The sequence below is a fragment of the Lycium ferocissimum genome, chromosome 2 (genome assembly GCF_029784015.1).
Source record: "Lycium ferocissimum isolate CSIRO_LF1 chromosome 2, AGI_CSIRO_Lferr_CH_V1, whole genome shotgun sequence".
In the NCBI taxonomy this organism is placed as follows: domain Eukaryota; kingdom Viridiplantae; phylum Streptophyta; class Magnoliopsida; order Solanales; family Solanaceae; genus Lycium; species Lycium ferocissimum.
Window position 1 is genome coordinate 4,960,792 of NC_081343.1, and position 17,332 is coordinate 4,978,123.

At 41.7% G+C, this 17,332-nt stretch overlaps 1 protein-coding gene across 1 annotated transcript; it reads left to right on the forward strand.

Moving 5' to 3' along the window:
* The first annotated feature begins 295 nt into the window (after positions 1-295).
* On the forward strand, positions 296-2,762 carry LOC132047383 (uncharacterized). Its single transcript, XM_059438434.1, has 6 exons — positions 296-821; positions 1,014-1,180; positions 1,334-1,654; positions 1,865-2,055; positions 2,295-2,604; positions 2,730-2,762. The coding sequence occupies exons 1-6, from the start codon at positions 296-298 to the stop codon at positions 2,760-2,762; spliced, it is 1,548 nt and encodes a 515-aa protein (XP_059294417.1).
* The last annotated feature ends 14,570 nt before the right edge of the window (positions 2,763-17,332 follow it).

Here is a 17,332-nt window from a genome sequence, read left to right on the forward strand (position 1 = left end):
CTGGACTATTGTAGACATTCAAGGAATTTTTTCGGGCATATGTGAGCACAAGATTTATCCTGAGAAAGATAGTACACCAAGTGTGGAGCACCAGTGGAGATTGAACCCACTAACGCAAGAGGTAGTGAAAAAGGACATAATTAAATGCTTAGATGCTGGAGTTGTATATCCTATAGCAGACAACAAATGGGTAAGCCCGGTATAATGCGTTCCAAAGAAGGGAGGTATCACAGTGGTGCCTGATGCAAAAAATGTGTAAATTCTTACTCGTACTGTTACTGGGTGGCGTGTTTGCATGGATTATAGGAAGCTGAATTCTGCCACTTGCAAGGACCATTTCCCCATGCCTTTTATTGATCAGATGCTTGATCGGCTGGCTGGAAGGTCCTACTATTGCTTTCTTGATGGGTATTCTGGCTACAATCATATTAACATTGCTCTTGAAGTCCATCAGAAGACGACATTCACTTGTCCTTATGGGACTTTTGCTTTCAACAGGATGCCATTTGGTCTTTGCAATGCACTGGCTACTTTCCAGAGGTGTGTGATGTCGATTTTCTCAGACATGGTGGAAGACTTCTTGGAGGTCTTTATGGATGATTTCTCTGTGGTTGGTGACTCTTTTGATTATTGTCTTGACCATCTGGGTCGAGTGCTGAAAAGATGCGAGGAGACTAATCTTGTGCTTAATTGGGAGAAGTACCATTTTATTTTGAAGGAAGGTATCGTTCTCGACCATAAAATCTCTGAAAAGGGGATTGAGGTCGATCAAGTCAAAATTGATGTGATTTCAAAGCTTCCTCCACCCATTTTAGTAAAAGGTGTCCAGAGTTTCTTGGGACATCTTTGGGTTCTTTAGGCGCTTTATCAAAGATTTCTCCAAAATTATGAATCCGTTGGGCAACCTTCTTGAGAAAGAGGCTAAGTTCGTGTTTGATGAAAAGTGCCGAAAGGCGTTTGATTAATTGAAGGAGCGTCTGACTTCTACTCCCATTGTAGTTTCTCTTGATTAGTCTCTGAGCTAATGTGTGATGTGCGTGATTTTTCTATTGGTGCTGTGCTTGGCCAAAGGCACAACAAAATTATGCACCCAATCTACTATGCCAATAGAACATTGAAAGTGGCACAGATGAATTACACAGTGACTGAGCAAGAGCTACTTGCTATAGTTTATGCTTTTGTGAAATTTCGGGCCTATCTGTAGGGGTCCAAAGTTATGGTTTATACTGATCATGCTGCTTTGAAGTATCTGATGGCAAAGAAATAAGCGAAGCCGCGGTTGATTCGAGGGGTCCTACTATTGCAACAGTTTGATTTTGTGGTAAAAGATTAGAAGAGGACTGAAAATCAGGTTGCTGACCATCTCTCACAGCGTGAAGAAGCTGGGAGACCTTCAAAGGAGTTAGATATTGATGATGCTTTTCCTGATGTGTGGGTTCTAGCAATGATAGCTAAGGTAGCACCTTGGTATGCAGACATCGCCAACTTTTTAGTGACGGGCATTATTCCAGATGAGATCAAGTCATACCAGATGAAGAAGTTTTTGAGAGATTCTCCTCAGTATTACTGGGAAGAGCTGTATTTATTCCAAACATGCGCTGACAAAATCATTCGGCGTTATGTTTCCAAGTGTGAGGTAATGGAGATCCTGAAGGTGTGTCATGACTCTCCGGTTAGGGGTCATCATAGTAGGACCCGGACTGCAACCAAAGTTCTTGAGTGCGGCTATTACTAGCTCACTCTGTTCCACGATGCAAATTTATTGGTAAGATCTTGTAAGTAGTGCCAAAAACAAGGGAACATTGGTAGAAGGCAAGAGATGCCTATGAACTTTGTGATAGATGTGGAGGTGTTCGATGTTTAGGGAATCGATTTTATGGGACCCTTTGTGAGCTCTTATAGTATGAAGTTCATCTTGGTTACTATGGATTATGTATCTAAATGGGTAGAAGTGGTGGCTTCACCTAATAATGAAGCCAAGAGTGTCATGGGGTTCTTGAAGAAAAACATATTCACTCGTTTCGGTACTCCGAGGGAGATAATCAGCGATGCTGGGTCTCACTTTTGCAACAAAGCCTTCACGGATTGATGGAGAAGTATGATGTAAAACATAGGGTGGAAACCCCTTATCATCCTCAGACAAGTGGGCAAGTTGAAGTCTTTAATTGGGAGATAAAGAGTATTTTGGCCAAGACGGTCAATGCTAATAGGACCGACTGGTCCCGAAAGCTTGATGATGCTCTTTGGGCCTATTGGACTGCTTACAAAACTCTGATTGGGACTTCTCCTTTCAGGCTGGTTTTTGGCAAGGCGTGCCATTTTCCAGTCGAACTTGAGCATAAGGCCATGTGGGCCTTGAAGAAGCTAAATATGGATTGGGAAGAAGTAACTAAACTTCGGTTGTTTCAACTCAACGAAATGGATGAACTTCGATACCAGGCTTATGAGATTGCAGCGTTGTATAAGGAGAGGGTGAAACATTATCATGACAAAAAGATCCTCAAGCAAGAATTTTACAAGGGTGATTCTGTCTTACTATATAATTCCAGATTAAAGCTGCTACCGGGCAAGTTGAAATCAAAGTGGTCCGGAGCTTTGGAACTGGTAAGTGTTTCACCCAATGGATCGACGGAATTGAAAACCATGGATGGGTCTCGAACTTTCAGAGTGAATAGCTAGCGGGTAAAGCACTATCATTGGATGGTTGATGGGGATAAGATTGTCGACAGGTATCAATTGAAGCATCTGGGGACAAATTCTGACCAAGAGTAAATCGGTAACACCGTTGTGTCGCAACGTTAAGTCAAGCGCTTCTTGGGAGGCAACCCAAGCTTATATTTAGGTAATTTTTGGTTTTTAGAGTAGTTTAATGTTTGCTTTGGTATAGGATGTGACTGCGGAGAAACTTCAGGATGAGAAGTGGAATACGGACCGTATTAAGTTATACGGACCGTATCTCTAGGCGTGAAAGGTAAGTAAAATATAAAGTGAACACTATTTTGTTACATGCTAAAATAAGGACCAATTTCACGGACCGTATAATATTATACGGGCCGTGTAGTTGGTCATATTTCAGCATGGGACCAAACTAGTGGAACACTAAAAAAAAGTGATAAATATGGACCGTATCATGTTATACGGCCTGCATCTTATTTCAAAAAAAAAAAAAAAAGACGAGTAGAGGGTTTGAAACAAAGCCCCCATATGAGCTTTTTTTTTTTTTACTATTTCATACATCACTACTCCATTACTCACCCACGATCCCCACCATAAATTCCACCATTATTCCACCTTCAACCTCCATAGAAAACCCTACAATACTTGTCCAAATTCCCTCTCCCTTTTTTCGATTGCCTTCTATCGCTCAAATTTTTAATAGTTTGGCTTGCTTAATTTCTTCATCTCATCAAGTGTAGTCACGAATTCTTCATCACAACAAGTATGTTGATGATCTACTCTCTTTAATTCGTTCATATGTGTGTAAATTGATTGAAGGGATGATGGGTGTTGAGAACACTAGGGTTTTATGTGTGAATTTCATGGTTCATGATTTTTCTAATTCGAGGATGAGAAAATGGAGTTGTTAAAGACTCTTGGGGGGTTGAGAAATCAAAACCCTAATGGGTTGGAGGGAATTTCGATTGACGAATTCACAAATTTGGATTCTAATATTGTTATGCCCGCCAAATGCTCAATTAAATGCCAATAAGCTCGCAATTGTAAAAACTAGGTGAAGTCTGACTAACCTAGCCGCCCCGATAATTGAAACCATGATAAGCGTAGGTGTGTGGTGTTTTGAAGGGAAGCCGAAGCAAAATTTTACAAAACAAGCTTAAATGTGGTCATTACAAAAAATGACCCAAGGTACGGACCGTATTTCCTTATACGGATCGTATCCTGGGTCGTAAGTATGAAGGTTAACATGAGATGTTTATGCCTTGGCAATATATCCTTAAGTACGGACCATATAACATTATACGGCCCTTATTTCTGTCCGTATTTCCAAGGTAGAAATTTGAGATGTTTCTGCCTCAGATATACATGCTTAAATAAGGTCCGTATTTAATTTTTACGGACCGTATCTCTGATCGTATATCTGAGATTGACACATTACGACCAACTTATTTGGACCGTATAATTCTATACGGCCCGTATTTTTCTTTTACGACCACACAAAAAAAATCCAAAAAAATATTTTGTCTTTCTTTTGTGATTGATTCTTCATGGCACTGTTCCTACGGATACATCTCTTACAGGTATGACTGCAAAGTAGTTTGTAAGGCGAGGTAGTGGGCTAAGAGGCCGAGGCCGATGTTGTGATCGATCAGATGTCACTCATGCACTACATGACTCCTCCTCCTAGTTTGAAGAGGAGGTGGAGGAGGTCATGCCTCAAAAGAAGATTCGGGGTTAGGCCACGACATCCTAGCCCCAAACCATCACACCGTGCCTTCGACCTCCTCCCAGTCTAAAGAGGAGGAGGAATGATCCTCAGCATCGGCTTTGAGATGCTGAAGATGATCATCTTTGGAATTTCTAGAATTAAAATCGTCATCATCATAGAAAACATCTCATCTTTAGTATCATAAGAAGCTTTTAAGAATCATGAACTTCTAACTTTTAGAAGTAAGAATATTATGGAAACATAACATAGGAATCATGTCTTTTGAAAGAAAGGGACTAGCCTTAACATACCTTTTCGGTGGCCTTAATTTTAACTATTTAACGATTATCCTCCCAAGCTCGTAAATCTACATTCAAGAGAATTCATATTATTGTTAGGCTTATCGTTATATGCTTGTCTTAAGCCCTAAAATTAATTTCTTTTAAAATCTGCCGAAATTCGATCAGCATCTCCCTTGTTTATATCCCTAGCCCAAAATCACAATACCAACAAAAGAACAACAATAGTAATACTATTATCAACAACATCATCATCAATACCAAAATATTCCATAAAACATCCCACCGTGTTTTCGCCTATTCGGAAATTTTGAAATGATTGTGACTTGTATGACATAAGTTAATATTTTGATTCTAGTTACTACGTCCATGTTGCTTATGAAAAATATTGGTGTGGAAATATGGAGGAAGGCCAAGGGCAAAACTGAAATTTTGGAAATTAGTTTCGGAAATTACAAAACAAGATTTGTGATCAATTGGGCTCAAAAAAAAAAAGAAGAAAATTGAGGCCCAAATGTTAGGGGTGGCCGGCCAACCATGCTTGGCCCAAGCCCATGTCACATGATAAACATGTGACCATTTAATGAATTAGGAGAGCATGTATATATACATGCTCATCCTTAGAAACTTCAAGAAAAAAAAAAAAAAAATTTGAGAGCAAACATCAAAGGCCATTCGGCCGAACAAGGAAAAAAAAAAAAGAAAGAAAAAAAAAAGAAAGAAAATTTCCAAGTCTTCAACTTCAATCCAAAAATCTTATTCTTGTTGAATTCTTGTCAAGTTTAGGACGCTCTCCGACGTGATATAATTGGTTTAGCGAAAGAGCGACGTTTGCGGCAAAGTTGAAATTGAAGAAAAAGGTAAGAATTCCATTTCTTGTGTTATGGAATAAGTTTGCATGTTATAATGATTAGAAGTAGATGAGAATTATGGAAGTGTGGTGTGTGTGTGCATGGCGTGTGTGTGTGTGAATAACATGCTTGGCCGTGAGCCATGTTGGTGGAGGAAGAATGAATTCAAGTTCAATTAGTTTGTTAGTTGTGTTGTTGTGACCTTAGTAATGCAAATAAAGGTTTAATGACTTGAATTGGCATTGGAATTGCTTGTATGTAATTATGAGAAATTATGTGAATTTATATGATTTTTATATAAGTATGGAATTAAAGTCCTAAATGTTAATTATGGTTGTTGTTAGTGAGCTTAGAAGGAAAACAATGTGATTTGGAGGCGTTGTGGCAATTGTAGAAGCTTGGGATAGAATATGGAAATTGGCGGGAATGCTTGAATTTGTGAATATTGTTTGGAACGTTATCGGAATGTATTCGAATAATATTGAATTAGCTAATGAATATGGAAAATGTTGATATTAGTTTGATAATGTGAAGTTTGGATGGAAATTATTGAACTATGTAGAAAGGAGACTATTTGTGCCATAATGTAGTTTGTGATGATTGTTGATGTTGTTGGGTTGTTGTTGTTGATATTTTTAGCCGAGATGATTCTCGGGGATGTTATATATATAGGGGAGGTGCTGCCGAAATTTCGGTAGACAAACATGACCTTAAGTTGAATTCTTAGAATCTATAACTCACAATTGGTAAATATGACCATTTGTAGATTCTGGGCGAAACGGGAATTGAGTTTAAGCGAGCGTAAGACGCGCGTAAGGTATGTAAAGCCTACCTTTCCTTCTTTTGGCATGTCCTAGTCATACTAGGTTAAAATCGGAACCTCGGGAATAATTCTGCTCTTGGAAGTCCGAGTTTGATTTTGCATACTATTCATTCAAAGCAATTGAACTATAATCCTTATATTTGATCAAAAGAATGTCAAACTTCCGTAACCTTCCCAAATGTGTCCGGATTGCTCCGAAACTTTTATGGATGATTTAGGGAGCCTAATGTTTGTAATTTATGTCCGCCGCCTCGACTTGACCCGAGGTGGGCCCGCAAGTCCCGAGAATTCCCTTATTTGGTTTGTTTGTCTCATTTTCGTATGATATGAAAAGGAAACTTTATGATTATGTTATCAAAGTCCGTTTGAAATGTCCTATAATGTTATTTGAACGTTTTCACTATGAATGATACTGAATTTTCCGAGAATGATCTACGATGTATTTTTTTGAAAAATGGATAACTTAAAAGTCCGTAATTTTCGTATACTAATTGTTTAAATTAACTCGATACTTATTTTGACGATACTAATGTATATGTATATGAATATGAAATTTTTGTCGAGTGTAATTTATTTTTGATATATATCTCTCGCACTACTCCGCTCGTGCCAATGATTATGATTTCGTTCGCCGGATCCCGGCCGGCTTTGTAATCGTGCGCCTTATGATAAATTCGGCAAGTATGTTGTGTTTCGGTTTCCGAGACCTCGCCATAGGGCCGGTTACCGTATATGGAGTTATCGTGATATGGCCGATGATATGATTTGTTCCGCCGACGTGATATGTCGCGATATGATATGTGTGATATGATATGTTTGGGGTTTGTACGGAGATTTGAAACCTTCCGGAGTATGTTGTGTTGTGGCACCGTGTCGGGTGGTAGCCACGTTCCCGAGCGTTATGCATGATTTTGATTTGTATTATTTGTATATGTTTTAGCACACAGTTTGATACTTGATTTGGTATTTTCTCTTTGTACTCATATTTCACCTGCGGTTTGGATTTCTGTACTCTATACTTTATATACTCAGTACTTCCTTCGTACTGACCCCCTTTCTTCGGGGGGTTTGCGTTTCATGCCCGCAGGTACTGATATACGTCCAGGAGACCCGCCAGTGTAGGCTACACACTCTGCTATCTTGGATTGCTCCTTTTGATCCGGGAGCCTGTCTGTTGGTATATATATACTTTTGCCATGTATATGCTTTTGTACATTTGGACTATCTGGGTACGACGGGGCCCTGTCCCGTCATATGTTTCTGTTCGGAGTTTGTAGAGGCCTGTAGTCATCTATGTGGGTCGAGGGTCCTATGTATGTTTGTTTTTGTTGTGATTTGTATCTTTATGCGGTCCCGTTTGGTCTGGGGGCCATAGCGGCCCATATGTCCGCATATGTGTATATATGTTCGGCGATGTATATTCCGCCGCTCTTTCCGACTTTGATATGGCATTATATATTCGCGACCGCTTATGTTGGTATTTATTTTTACGTCTGCTTAAATTAATGAATATGATATTTGAGCTAAAGCAAATTATGATGATTTGATATAAAAGTCCGTTTGGGTGTCCAAATAGGGCGCCAGTCGCGGCCCACGGGGCTGGGTCGTGACAAAAGTGGTATCAGAGCGGTTTGTCCTCGGAATGTCTACAGGCCGTGTCTCGTAGAGTCTTGTTTATCGGTGTGTTGTGCACCACATCTATAAACGGGAGGCTACAGGACATTTAGGGTGTTACTTTTCTTTGAATCTTAGATCGTGCGATAGAACTGTGCTATTAGGATGACTCTTTTCTGACCGATTGCTATATTTTTCAGTGATGCCTCCGAAGAAGGCAACGGCCGCCCAGAAGGGCAAGGCGGTGGCAGGAGAGTCTAGTCGGGCACCGAGAGTTACACGGGCTCGTGCTCGGACTACGCCCGGTATTGTACTCCAGTCAGAGGGGTCAGCCACTCCACCACCGGAGGCGGCCGGAGCAGTCCTCGGCCATTCCGGTGGTTCCAAAGCACCCGCGCCTCCGGCCCCCGGCCCGGGCGGAGGATAGGACGTTCGAGGGAGGCGGTACCGGTTATTGACGACTTTGGTAGCGGGACAAAGTTCGTGGACGCGGGCCGAGGGGTGATGATGATGACGTACGTGACGTCCGAGGGTCCGCGATTTCCCCGACATGCAGCCCCCGCATTTTTCGGTCCAAGCCCGAGGAGGACCCCCATGACTTTATCCGGCAGATGCGCGTTCGTTGAGATTGGCCTGGGCTTCGCCGACCGAGTCCGTCGAGCTAGCTTCGTCACGCATTACGGGATGTCGCTCTTAATTGGTATGAGTCCCGGGAGCTATCCCGGGTGAGGGTGCTCCCCGCCCACGTGGGACGAGTTTACGCCGCTTTTCGTCGTCACTTTTTGCCCCAGGAGTTGCGGAGGGCGAGAGTTGATAGATTTTTGCATATACGACAGAGGGGTCGGAGTGTTCGTGAGTATAATTTGGAGTTCGATTCTCTGGCTCGATATGCACCTGCTATAGTGGCGGATATGGCCGATCGGATGCACCGATATGTGATAGGTTGGACCGCTACTTGATTGATAGCCGCATGGCGATGGCGTCGCAGACCGATATGGACATCGCCGGTTGCTGTGCTTACGCCCTGTGGATGGAGGACCGGCATCGAGCGAATCGTAGTCCATCGTAGATCGTGACAGAGGCCGCCCAAGAGGGCCGCATTTGCGGGGATATTCGGAGATTTTAGAGGCGGGGCAGCCCCCGCACGCGCCGGTCGACAGATATCCTCCTCCGTCAGGCCGGGGTACAGTCCACCGGTAGGCGATTTGATGGTGCAGGACCATCTGGAGCCGGCCGTAGTCCGCAGTGCGGTGGTTCGGCAGATGATTGGAGATTCCGCCCTACCCGTACCACCCGGCCCCGTTGTTCTTATTGTGGGAGATCACACCTGGGAGTGCTACCGAGCCACCGAGCCTCGTTTTTCTTGTGGCCGTCGTGGCCATATTATGCGTGATTGTCCGACGGCGAGTGGTTCGCGTAGTGCGGTTCGCTCGGCCGACGGATCGCCCGCGGGTTCATCCTCTACTCCTTCAGTTACACGCCCTCCGGGGCGAGGTGCGCCGCCACCGGCGGGCCGCGGTCGAGGCCGTGGCGGGGTTTCAGATTCTAGCGGTCCTTCGAACCGCATATATGCATTGGCTACCCGCCAGGACCAGGAGGCTTCGCCGAATGTTGTCACAGGTACATTATTGGTTTTTTTTTCGATCTGTGTATGCCTTAATTGATCCTGGTTCTACTTTATCATATATCTCCCCGCTCGTCGCTAATAAAATTGGAATAATTCCCGAACCTATCGAGCCATTTGAAGTAGCTACACCGGTTGGTGATTCTCTTATAGCCGTGTATATAAAAATTGTTCGTGATTATATGTGATCGTTGCACCAAAGCCGATTGGTAGAATTAGATATGACCGAATTTGATGTCATTATGGGTATGGACGGTTAGCTTCCCGTTATGCTAATGTTGATGCCGTAAAAGGTAGTTCGTTTCCCGTTTCAGAGAACGTCATAGAATGGGCGGGCAATACACGTCGCCAAAGGGTAAGTTTATTTCGTACCTTAAGGCAAAAAGATGATCCGTAAAGGCTATATTTATCATTTGGTCCGTGTGCATGATACTAAAGCGCAGACGCCCTCTCTCCGCCGGTTCGGTTGTAAATGAATTCCCCGATGTATTCCCAGATGAACTTCCAGGTCTTCCCCCTGAACGGGAGATAGAATTCACAATAGATTTGTTGCCAGACACGCAGCCCATATCTATCCCTCCGTACAGAATGGCACCGGCAGAGTTGAAAGAATTGAAGGAGCAGCTAAAAGATCTATTGGACAAAGGCTTTATCAGACCCAGTACATCGCCCTGGGGAGCGCCGGTATTATTTGTAAGAAAGAAAGATGGTTCGCTGCGAATGTGTATCGACTACGTAAGCCGAATAAGGTGACTATTAAGAATAAATATCCCCTCCCCGGATTGATGATTTATTTGATCGGTTGCAGTGGTGCTAAACATTTTTCGAAGATAGATCTACGCTCCGGTTATCATCGTGTACGGTGCGAGAGTCCGATATTCCAAAGATCGCTTTCAGACCTTGCAGACGGCATTATGAATTCGCAGTAATGTCTTTTGGGCTAACAAATGCTCCCGCGGTATTCATGGATTTAATGAATCGGGTATTTCGGCCATTCCTCGATATGTTCGTGATTGTGTTTATTGACGATATTTTGGTCTATTCACGATCAGCAGAGGAGCATTCAGATCACTTAAGAACAGTCCTAGGCACGCTTCGGCAGCAGAAATTATATGCTAAATTCTCTAAATGTGAATTCTGGTTGACCTCAGTGGCATTCTTGGGGCATATTGTCGGAGCAGATGGTATTCGGGTCGATACACGTAAGATTGAAGTCGTATGCACTGGCCCAGGCCTACCACACCGACAGAGGTACGCAGTTTTCTGGGGTTAGCCGGATATTACAGAAGATTTGTGGAGAATTTTGCTTCTATTGCGGCACCACTAACGAAGTTAACTCAGAAAGCAGCAAAATTTCAGTGGACTGATGCCTGTGAGCGCAGCTTTCAGACGTTGAAGGAGAAATTAATCACAGCTCCAGTCTTAGCCCTTCCGGAAGGATCAGACGGGTATGTTGTTTATTGTGATGCCTCTGGTACTGGGATAGGTTGTGTTTTGATGCAAAGACGGTCGAGTCATAGCCTATGCTTCCCGGCAACTCGTACCGCACGAGAGAAATTATCCCACTCACGACCGGAATTAGCCGCGGTAATTCATGCCTTGAAAATATGGCGGCATTATTTATATGGGGTTCATGTTGACATTTATACCGATCATAAAAGCCTCCAATATATTTTTAAACAAAAGGAGTTGAATCTACGGCAACGGAGATGGCTCGAGTTGCTAAAAGACTATGACGTTGATATTCTGTATCATCCGGGAAAAGCCAACGTTGTAGCTGATGCACTTAGCCGTAAGTCCATGGGAAGTTTGACTGATGTGCAGCCTGACAAGAAAGAATTGGTTCGTGAAATTCATCAGTTAGCCAGCCTTGGAGTTCGTTTGCGTATTCCGAAATGCCGGGGTTTCGTTCGAGAAATTGCTGAATCATCCATTATGGAAGAAGTAAAACAGCGCCAGTTCGAAGATCCCATTCTGGTCCAGTATAGAGATGTGGCTCTTAATAAAGAAAAGACTCAGTTCGAAATTTCTCCGGACGGGGTATTATTATATGAAGGCAGAGTATGTGTACCCGACGTTGCTGGACTGCGGCGGCAAATTTTGGGTGAAGCACATAATGCTCGGTATTCTATTCATCCTGGCTCCACTAAAATGTATCATGATCTTAAATGTTTATATTGGTGGGACATGAAAAGAGACATTGCAGAATTTGTTGGTCGTTGTCCAAATTGTCAGCAAGTCAAGATTGAGCATCAGAAGCCCGGCGGGTTATTACAGGAGATGCAAATTCCAGCCTGGAAGTGGGAGATGATTAATATGGATTTCGTCATAGGGTTACCGCGTACTCCACGCAGGTATGATTCTATTTGGGTCATTGTTGATAGATTGACGAAATCAGACATTTTCTTCCGGTTAGACTACGTATTCGGCTGAGGATTATGCTAGATTGTATATCAAAGAAATAGTAAGACTTCACGGAGTTCCCGTATCTATTATAACCGACAGAGGTGCCCGTTATTTACGGCTAACTTCTGGAGGTCGTTCCAGGAAGGATTGGGGACTCAGGTGAGTCTTAGTACAACATTTCATCCTCGTAACCGACGGACACGGTGCCGAGCGCACTATTCGTACGCTCGGAAGATATGTTGCGGGCCTGCGTTATTGATTTCAAAGGTAGCTGGGATGACCATTTACCGCTTATTGAATTTGCTTATAATAATAGTTATCATTCCAGCATTCAGATGGCACCATATGAAGCTCTATACGGCAGAAAGTGCAGATCTCCAATTGGTTGGTTTGACGTGGGCGAAACTAAATTAATTGGCCGGATGTAGTTCAAAGTTCAAGCCGTTGATAAGGTGAAACTTATTCGGGAGCGGTTATTGGCCGCCCGCAGCCGACGTAAATCTTATGCCGATAAACGACGTCGACCGTTAGAATTCAAAATTGGCGACCGGGTATTTCGAAGGTATCGCCTAAGTGGTGTAATGAGATTTGATAAAAGGGTAAGCTTAGCCCGCGGTATATCGGGCCGTACCGCATTATTCGGAGCATAGGCGAGGTCGCCTATGAGCTAGATTTACCATCCGATCTGGAGGCAGTACACCCGGTATTTCATGTATCCATGCTCCGTAAATGTGTTGGTGATCCTTCCAAAATATTTCCAGCCGATGATATTCAGGTGACGGAGGACTTATCTTATGAAGAGCAAACTGTAGCTATTCCGGGATCGACAGATAAGGAGACTGCGCACTAAGGATGTGCCTTCTATGAAAGTCCCTATGGCGGAATAATAACCGGAAGAAATGACCTCGGGAGGCGGAGAATGAAATGAAAAAGAAATATCCTCACTTATTCCTTGCACGCACCACGGTGTAATTTAAGTTCTTAAATTTGTTGCTTTGAGGAATAAATGATTTATATGTGTACTATCTATAAAAAGAAACTCCCCCGCTATGCTTATAAGACCCCGTGAGGCTAGTCTAACATTCGAGGACGAATGTTATAAAAAAGGGGGGAGGATGTTATATCCCGTGTTTTCGCCTATTCGGAAATTTTGAAATGATTGTGACTTGTATGACATAAGTTAATATTTTGATTCTAGTTACTACGTCCATGTTGCTTATGAAAAATATTGGTGTGGAATATGGAGGAAGGCCAAGGGCAAAAATTGGAATTTGGGAAATTAGTTTCGGAAATTACAAAACAAGATTTTGATGAATTGGGCTAAAAAAAAAAAAAGAAGAAAATTGAGGCCCAAATGTTAGGGGTGGCCGGCCAACCATGCTTGGCCCAAGCCCATGTCACATGATAAACATGTGACCATTTAATGAATTAGGAGAGCATGTATATATACATGCTCATCCTTAGAAACTTCAAGAAAAATCAAAAAAAAATTGAGAGCAAACATCAAAGGCCATTCGGCCGAACAAGGAAAAAAAAAAAAAGAAGAAAAAAGAAGAGAAAGAAATTTCCAAGTCTTCAACTTCAATCCAAAAATCTTATTCTTGTTGAATTCTTGTCAAGTTTAGGACGCTCTCCGACGTGATATAATTGGTTTAGCGAAAGAGCGACGTTTGCGGCAAAGTTGAAATTGAAGAAAAAGGTAAGAATTCCATTTCTTGTGTTATGGAATAAGTTTGCATGTTATAATGATTAGAAGTAGATGAGAATTATGGAAGTGTGGTGTGTGTGTGCATGGCGTGTGTGTGTGTGAATAACATGCTTGGCCGTGAGCCATGTTGGTGGAGGAAGAATGAATTCAAGTTCAATTAGTTTGTTAGTTGTGTTGTTGTGACCTTAGTAATGCAAATAAAGGTTTAATGACTTGAATTGGCATTGGAATTGCTTGTATGTAATTATGAGAAATTATGTGAATTTATATGATTTTTATATAAGTATGGAATTAAAGTCCTAAATGTTAATTATGGTTGTTGTTAGTGAGCTTGGAAGGAAAACAATGTGATTTGGAAGCGTTGTGGCATTTGTAGAAGCTTTGGATAGAATATGGAAATTGGCGGGAATGCTTGAATTTGTGAATATTGTTTGGAACGTTATCGGAATGTATTCGAATAATATTGAATTAGCTAATGAATATGGAAAATGTTGATATTAGTTTGATAATGTGAAGTTTGGATGGAAATTATTGAACTATGTAGAAAGGAGACTATTTGTGCCATAATGTAGTTTGTGATGATTGTTGATGTTGTTGGGTTGTTGTTGTTGATATTTTTAGCCGAGATGATTCTCGGGGATGTTATATATATAGGGGAGGTGCTGCCAAAATTTCGGTAGACAAACATGACCTTAAGTTGAATTCTTAGAATCTATAACTCACAATTGGTAAATATGACCATTTGTAGATTCTGGGCGAAACGGGAATTGAGTTTAAGCGAGCGTAAGACGCGCGTAAGGTATGTAAAGCCTACCTTTCCTTCTTTTGGCATGTCCTAGTCATACTAGGTTAAAATCGGAACCTCGGGAATAATTTCGCTCTTGGAAACCGAGTTTGATTTTGCATACTATTCATTCAAGACAATTGAACTATAATCCTTATATTTGATCAAAAGAATGTTTAAACCTTTGTAACCTTCCCAAACGAACTCGGATGCCTCCGAAACTTTTATGGATGATTTAGGGAGCCTAATGTTTGTAATTTATGTAGGCCGCCTCGACTTGACCGAGGTGGGCCCGCAAGTCCCGAGAATTCCCTTATTTGGTTTGTTTGCTTCATTTTCGTATGATATGAAAAGGAAACGTTTGCCTATGATTAAGGTTTTGAAATATCCTATAATGTTATTTGAACGTTCAAATATGTTCTGATAAGTAATTTTCCGAGAATGATCTACGATGTATTTTTTGAAAAAATGGATTTAAAAGTGCCCAATTTTCGTATTTAAACTAGATTAACTATACTTATTTTGAGCCATCGATACTAATGTATATGTATATGAATATGAAATTAAGTGTCAAGTACGAAATTTATTTTTGATTGCATTAACCTCTCACTACTCCGCTCGTGCATGATTGTGATTTCGTTCGCCGGACCCGGGCCGGCTTTGTAATCGTGCGCCTTATGATAAATTCGGCAGTATGTTGTGTTTCGGTTTCCGAGACCTCGCCATAGGGCCGGTTACCGTATATGGAGTTATGCTGTGATATGGCTGATGATATGATTTGTTCCGCTGACGTGATATGTCGCGATATGATATGTGTGATATGATATGTTTGGGGTTTGTACGGAGATTTGAAACCTTCCGGAGTATGTTGTGTTGTGGCACCAGCGTCGGGTGGTAGCCACGTTCCTGAGCGTTATGCACGATTTTGATTTGTACTATTTGCATATGTTTTAGCACAGGTTTGATACTTGATTTGGTATTTTCTCTTTGTACTCATATTTCACCTGCGGTTTGGATTTCTGTACTCTGTGCTTTATATACTCGCACTTCCTTCGTACCGACCCCCCTTTCTTCGGGGGTCGCGTTTCATGCCCGCAGTACCGATATACGTCCGGAGACCCGCCAAAGGTAGGCTACACATTCCGCTATCTTGGATTGCTCCTTTTGATCCGGAGCACATATTTTGGTATATATTTATGTCATGTATATGCTTATGTACATTTGGACTGTTTGGGTACGGCGGGGTCCTGTCCCGTCATATGTTTTTGTTCGGAGTCTGTAGAGGCCTGTAGTCATCTATGTGGGTCGAGGGTCCTATGTGTTTGTTTTTGTTGTGATTTGTATCTTAATGCGGTCCCGTTTGGTCCGGGGCCATAGTGGCCCATATGTCCGCATATGTGTATATATGTTCGGCGATGTATATTCCGCCGCTCTTCGACTTTGATATGGCATTATATATTCGCGACCGCTTATGTTGGTATTTATTTTTACGTTCGTTTAAATAATGAATATGATATCCGAGCTAAGGTAAATTATGATGATTTGATATTGTTAAATTCTTGATTTAATGGGCTATAAGTGTTTGGGGGATGTGTTAGGAGATTTATAGAACTCACGGGAGTATAAAATGCTGAAAAAATGGGGTTGATGGGGGGTTTTTATACCCCTTGAAAGTCAGTTCCACCCACTTTCCCAAGTGGGACTCGCGGAAACCATTTGGCAGCTTGGAGGCTTTGTCTTAAAATGCCCATAACTCCCTACACCGATGTCGTTTTGATGAGCGGTTTATTGCATTGGAAACTAGACTTTCTGAACTTCAATTTAGGCTTAAACACCTCAAAACTCTTGATATACCCAGAGATATACCTCTTTGAAATTGACCCAAAATTTCTGCCCAAAATCCTACCAACTTTTTCCAAATTTTCATCAAACTTATTTTCTTCGATTTGCTTGGTCCTAGAATCTTCTGAAACTCTCCATACATGATATTTATCATTAATCATACTTGATAATGCTCATGTCCTTGTTTCCAAGGTTGTCCTTCCCGGTTACGACTTATGAGATCGTAATTCATTCTGTACTTCATTGTTACGTGCTTCCCATGGCTTGTACCTTCCAAAAATTCATGGGAAGTCTCTGATACTCCATTAATACGGTAAAGTACGTGGTATGCTCATGCTCTGAAAGTGAGAGGTGTAACATTCTTCCCCCTTTAGAAACATTCGTCCTCGAATGTTGTAGCTTGCGAGTTTACGATGCTGTCATTAATTTCTTGAAATGGTTGTCCTCATTTAGTTCCTAATCTCCATGCTCTCATACCATGGGCTCATTAGTCTTCTTTCATAACCTCCCAATTCTCTGTCAAACTTATTCATTTGTTCTATATCCTCACATTCTTATGTATGTTCCCAGTGGTCAACTGATATCTAGTTACTGTCCTGGGATCTGTTACCATTACGATGGTCTTAAATTATGATTGCTACGGCTCCCCACCGATCTGTGATCACTCTTAATTATCGTACTCTTTTGCCTTGCTCCTTATTTCTCTACTAGTAGATAAATTCTCTTGTTCAGATATGACACTTTTCCTTGCTTGCTTCTCTGGTGCTATTTTAGATCATCTCTTTTTGTACTAGTTGACCTTACATACATACCATATCATCTCCTTTTAATTCCTTCGTCGGACTCTTTAATTTCTTACAATATCATCATATTCATATTTGAACTTTTCTTCTAGTTTCTCCTCCTCAATTCTTGCGTAATTACAAAATAAACTCATGAACATGGAACTAAGATAAAATCCTACTTAATCATAATTTCCTCCCAATACGAGTATGCT

Coding starts and splice junctions, on each gene's coding strand:
- LOC132047383 (XM_059438434.1), top strand. CDS start 296: ATGGATTATAGGAAGCTGAATTCTGCCACTTGCAAGGACCATTTCCCC. Junction 822..1,013: donor TCCACCCATTTTAGTAAAAG/GTGTCCAGAGTT, acceptor TCTCTTGATTAG/TCTCTGAGCTAATGTGTGAT. Junction 1,181..1,333: donor TTGCTATAGTTTATGCTTTT/GTGAAATTTCGG, acceptor GTAAAAGATTAG/AAGAGGACTGAAAATCAGGT.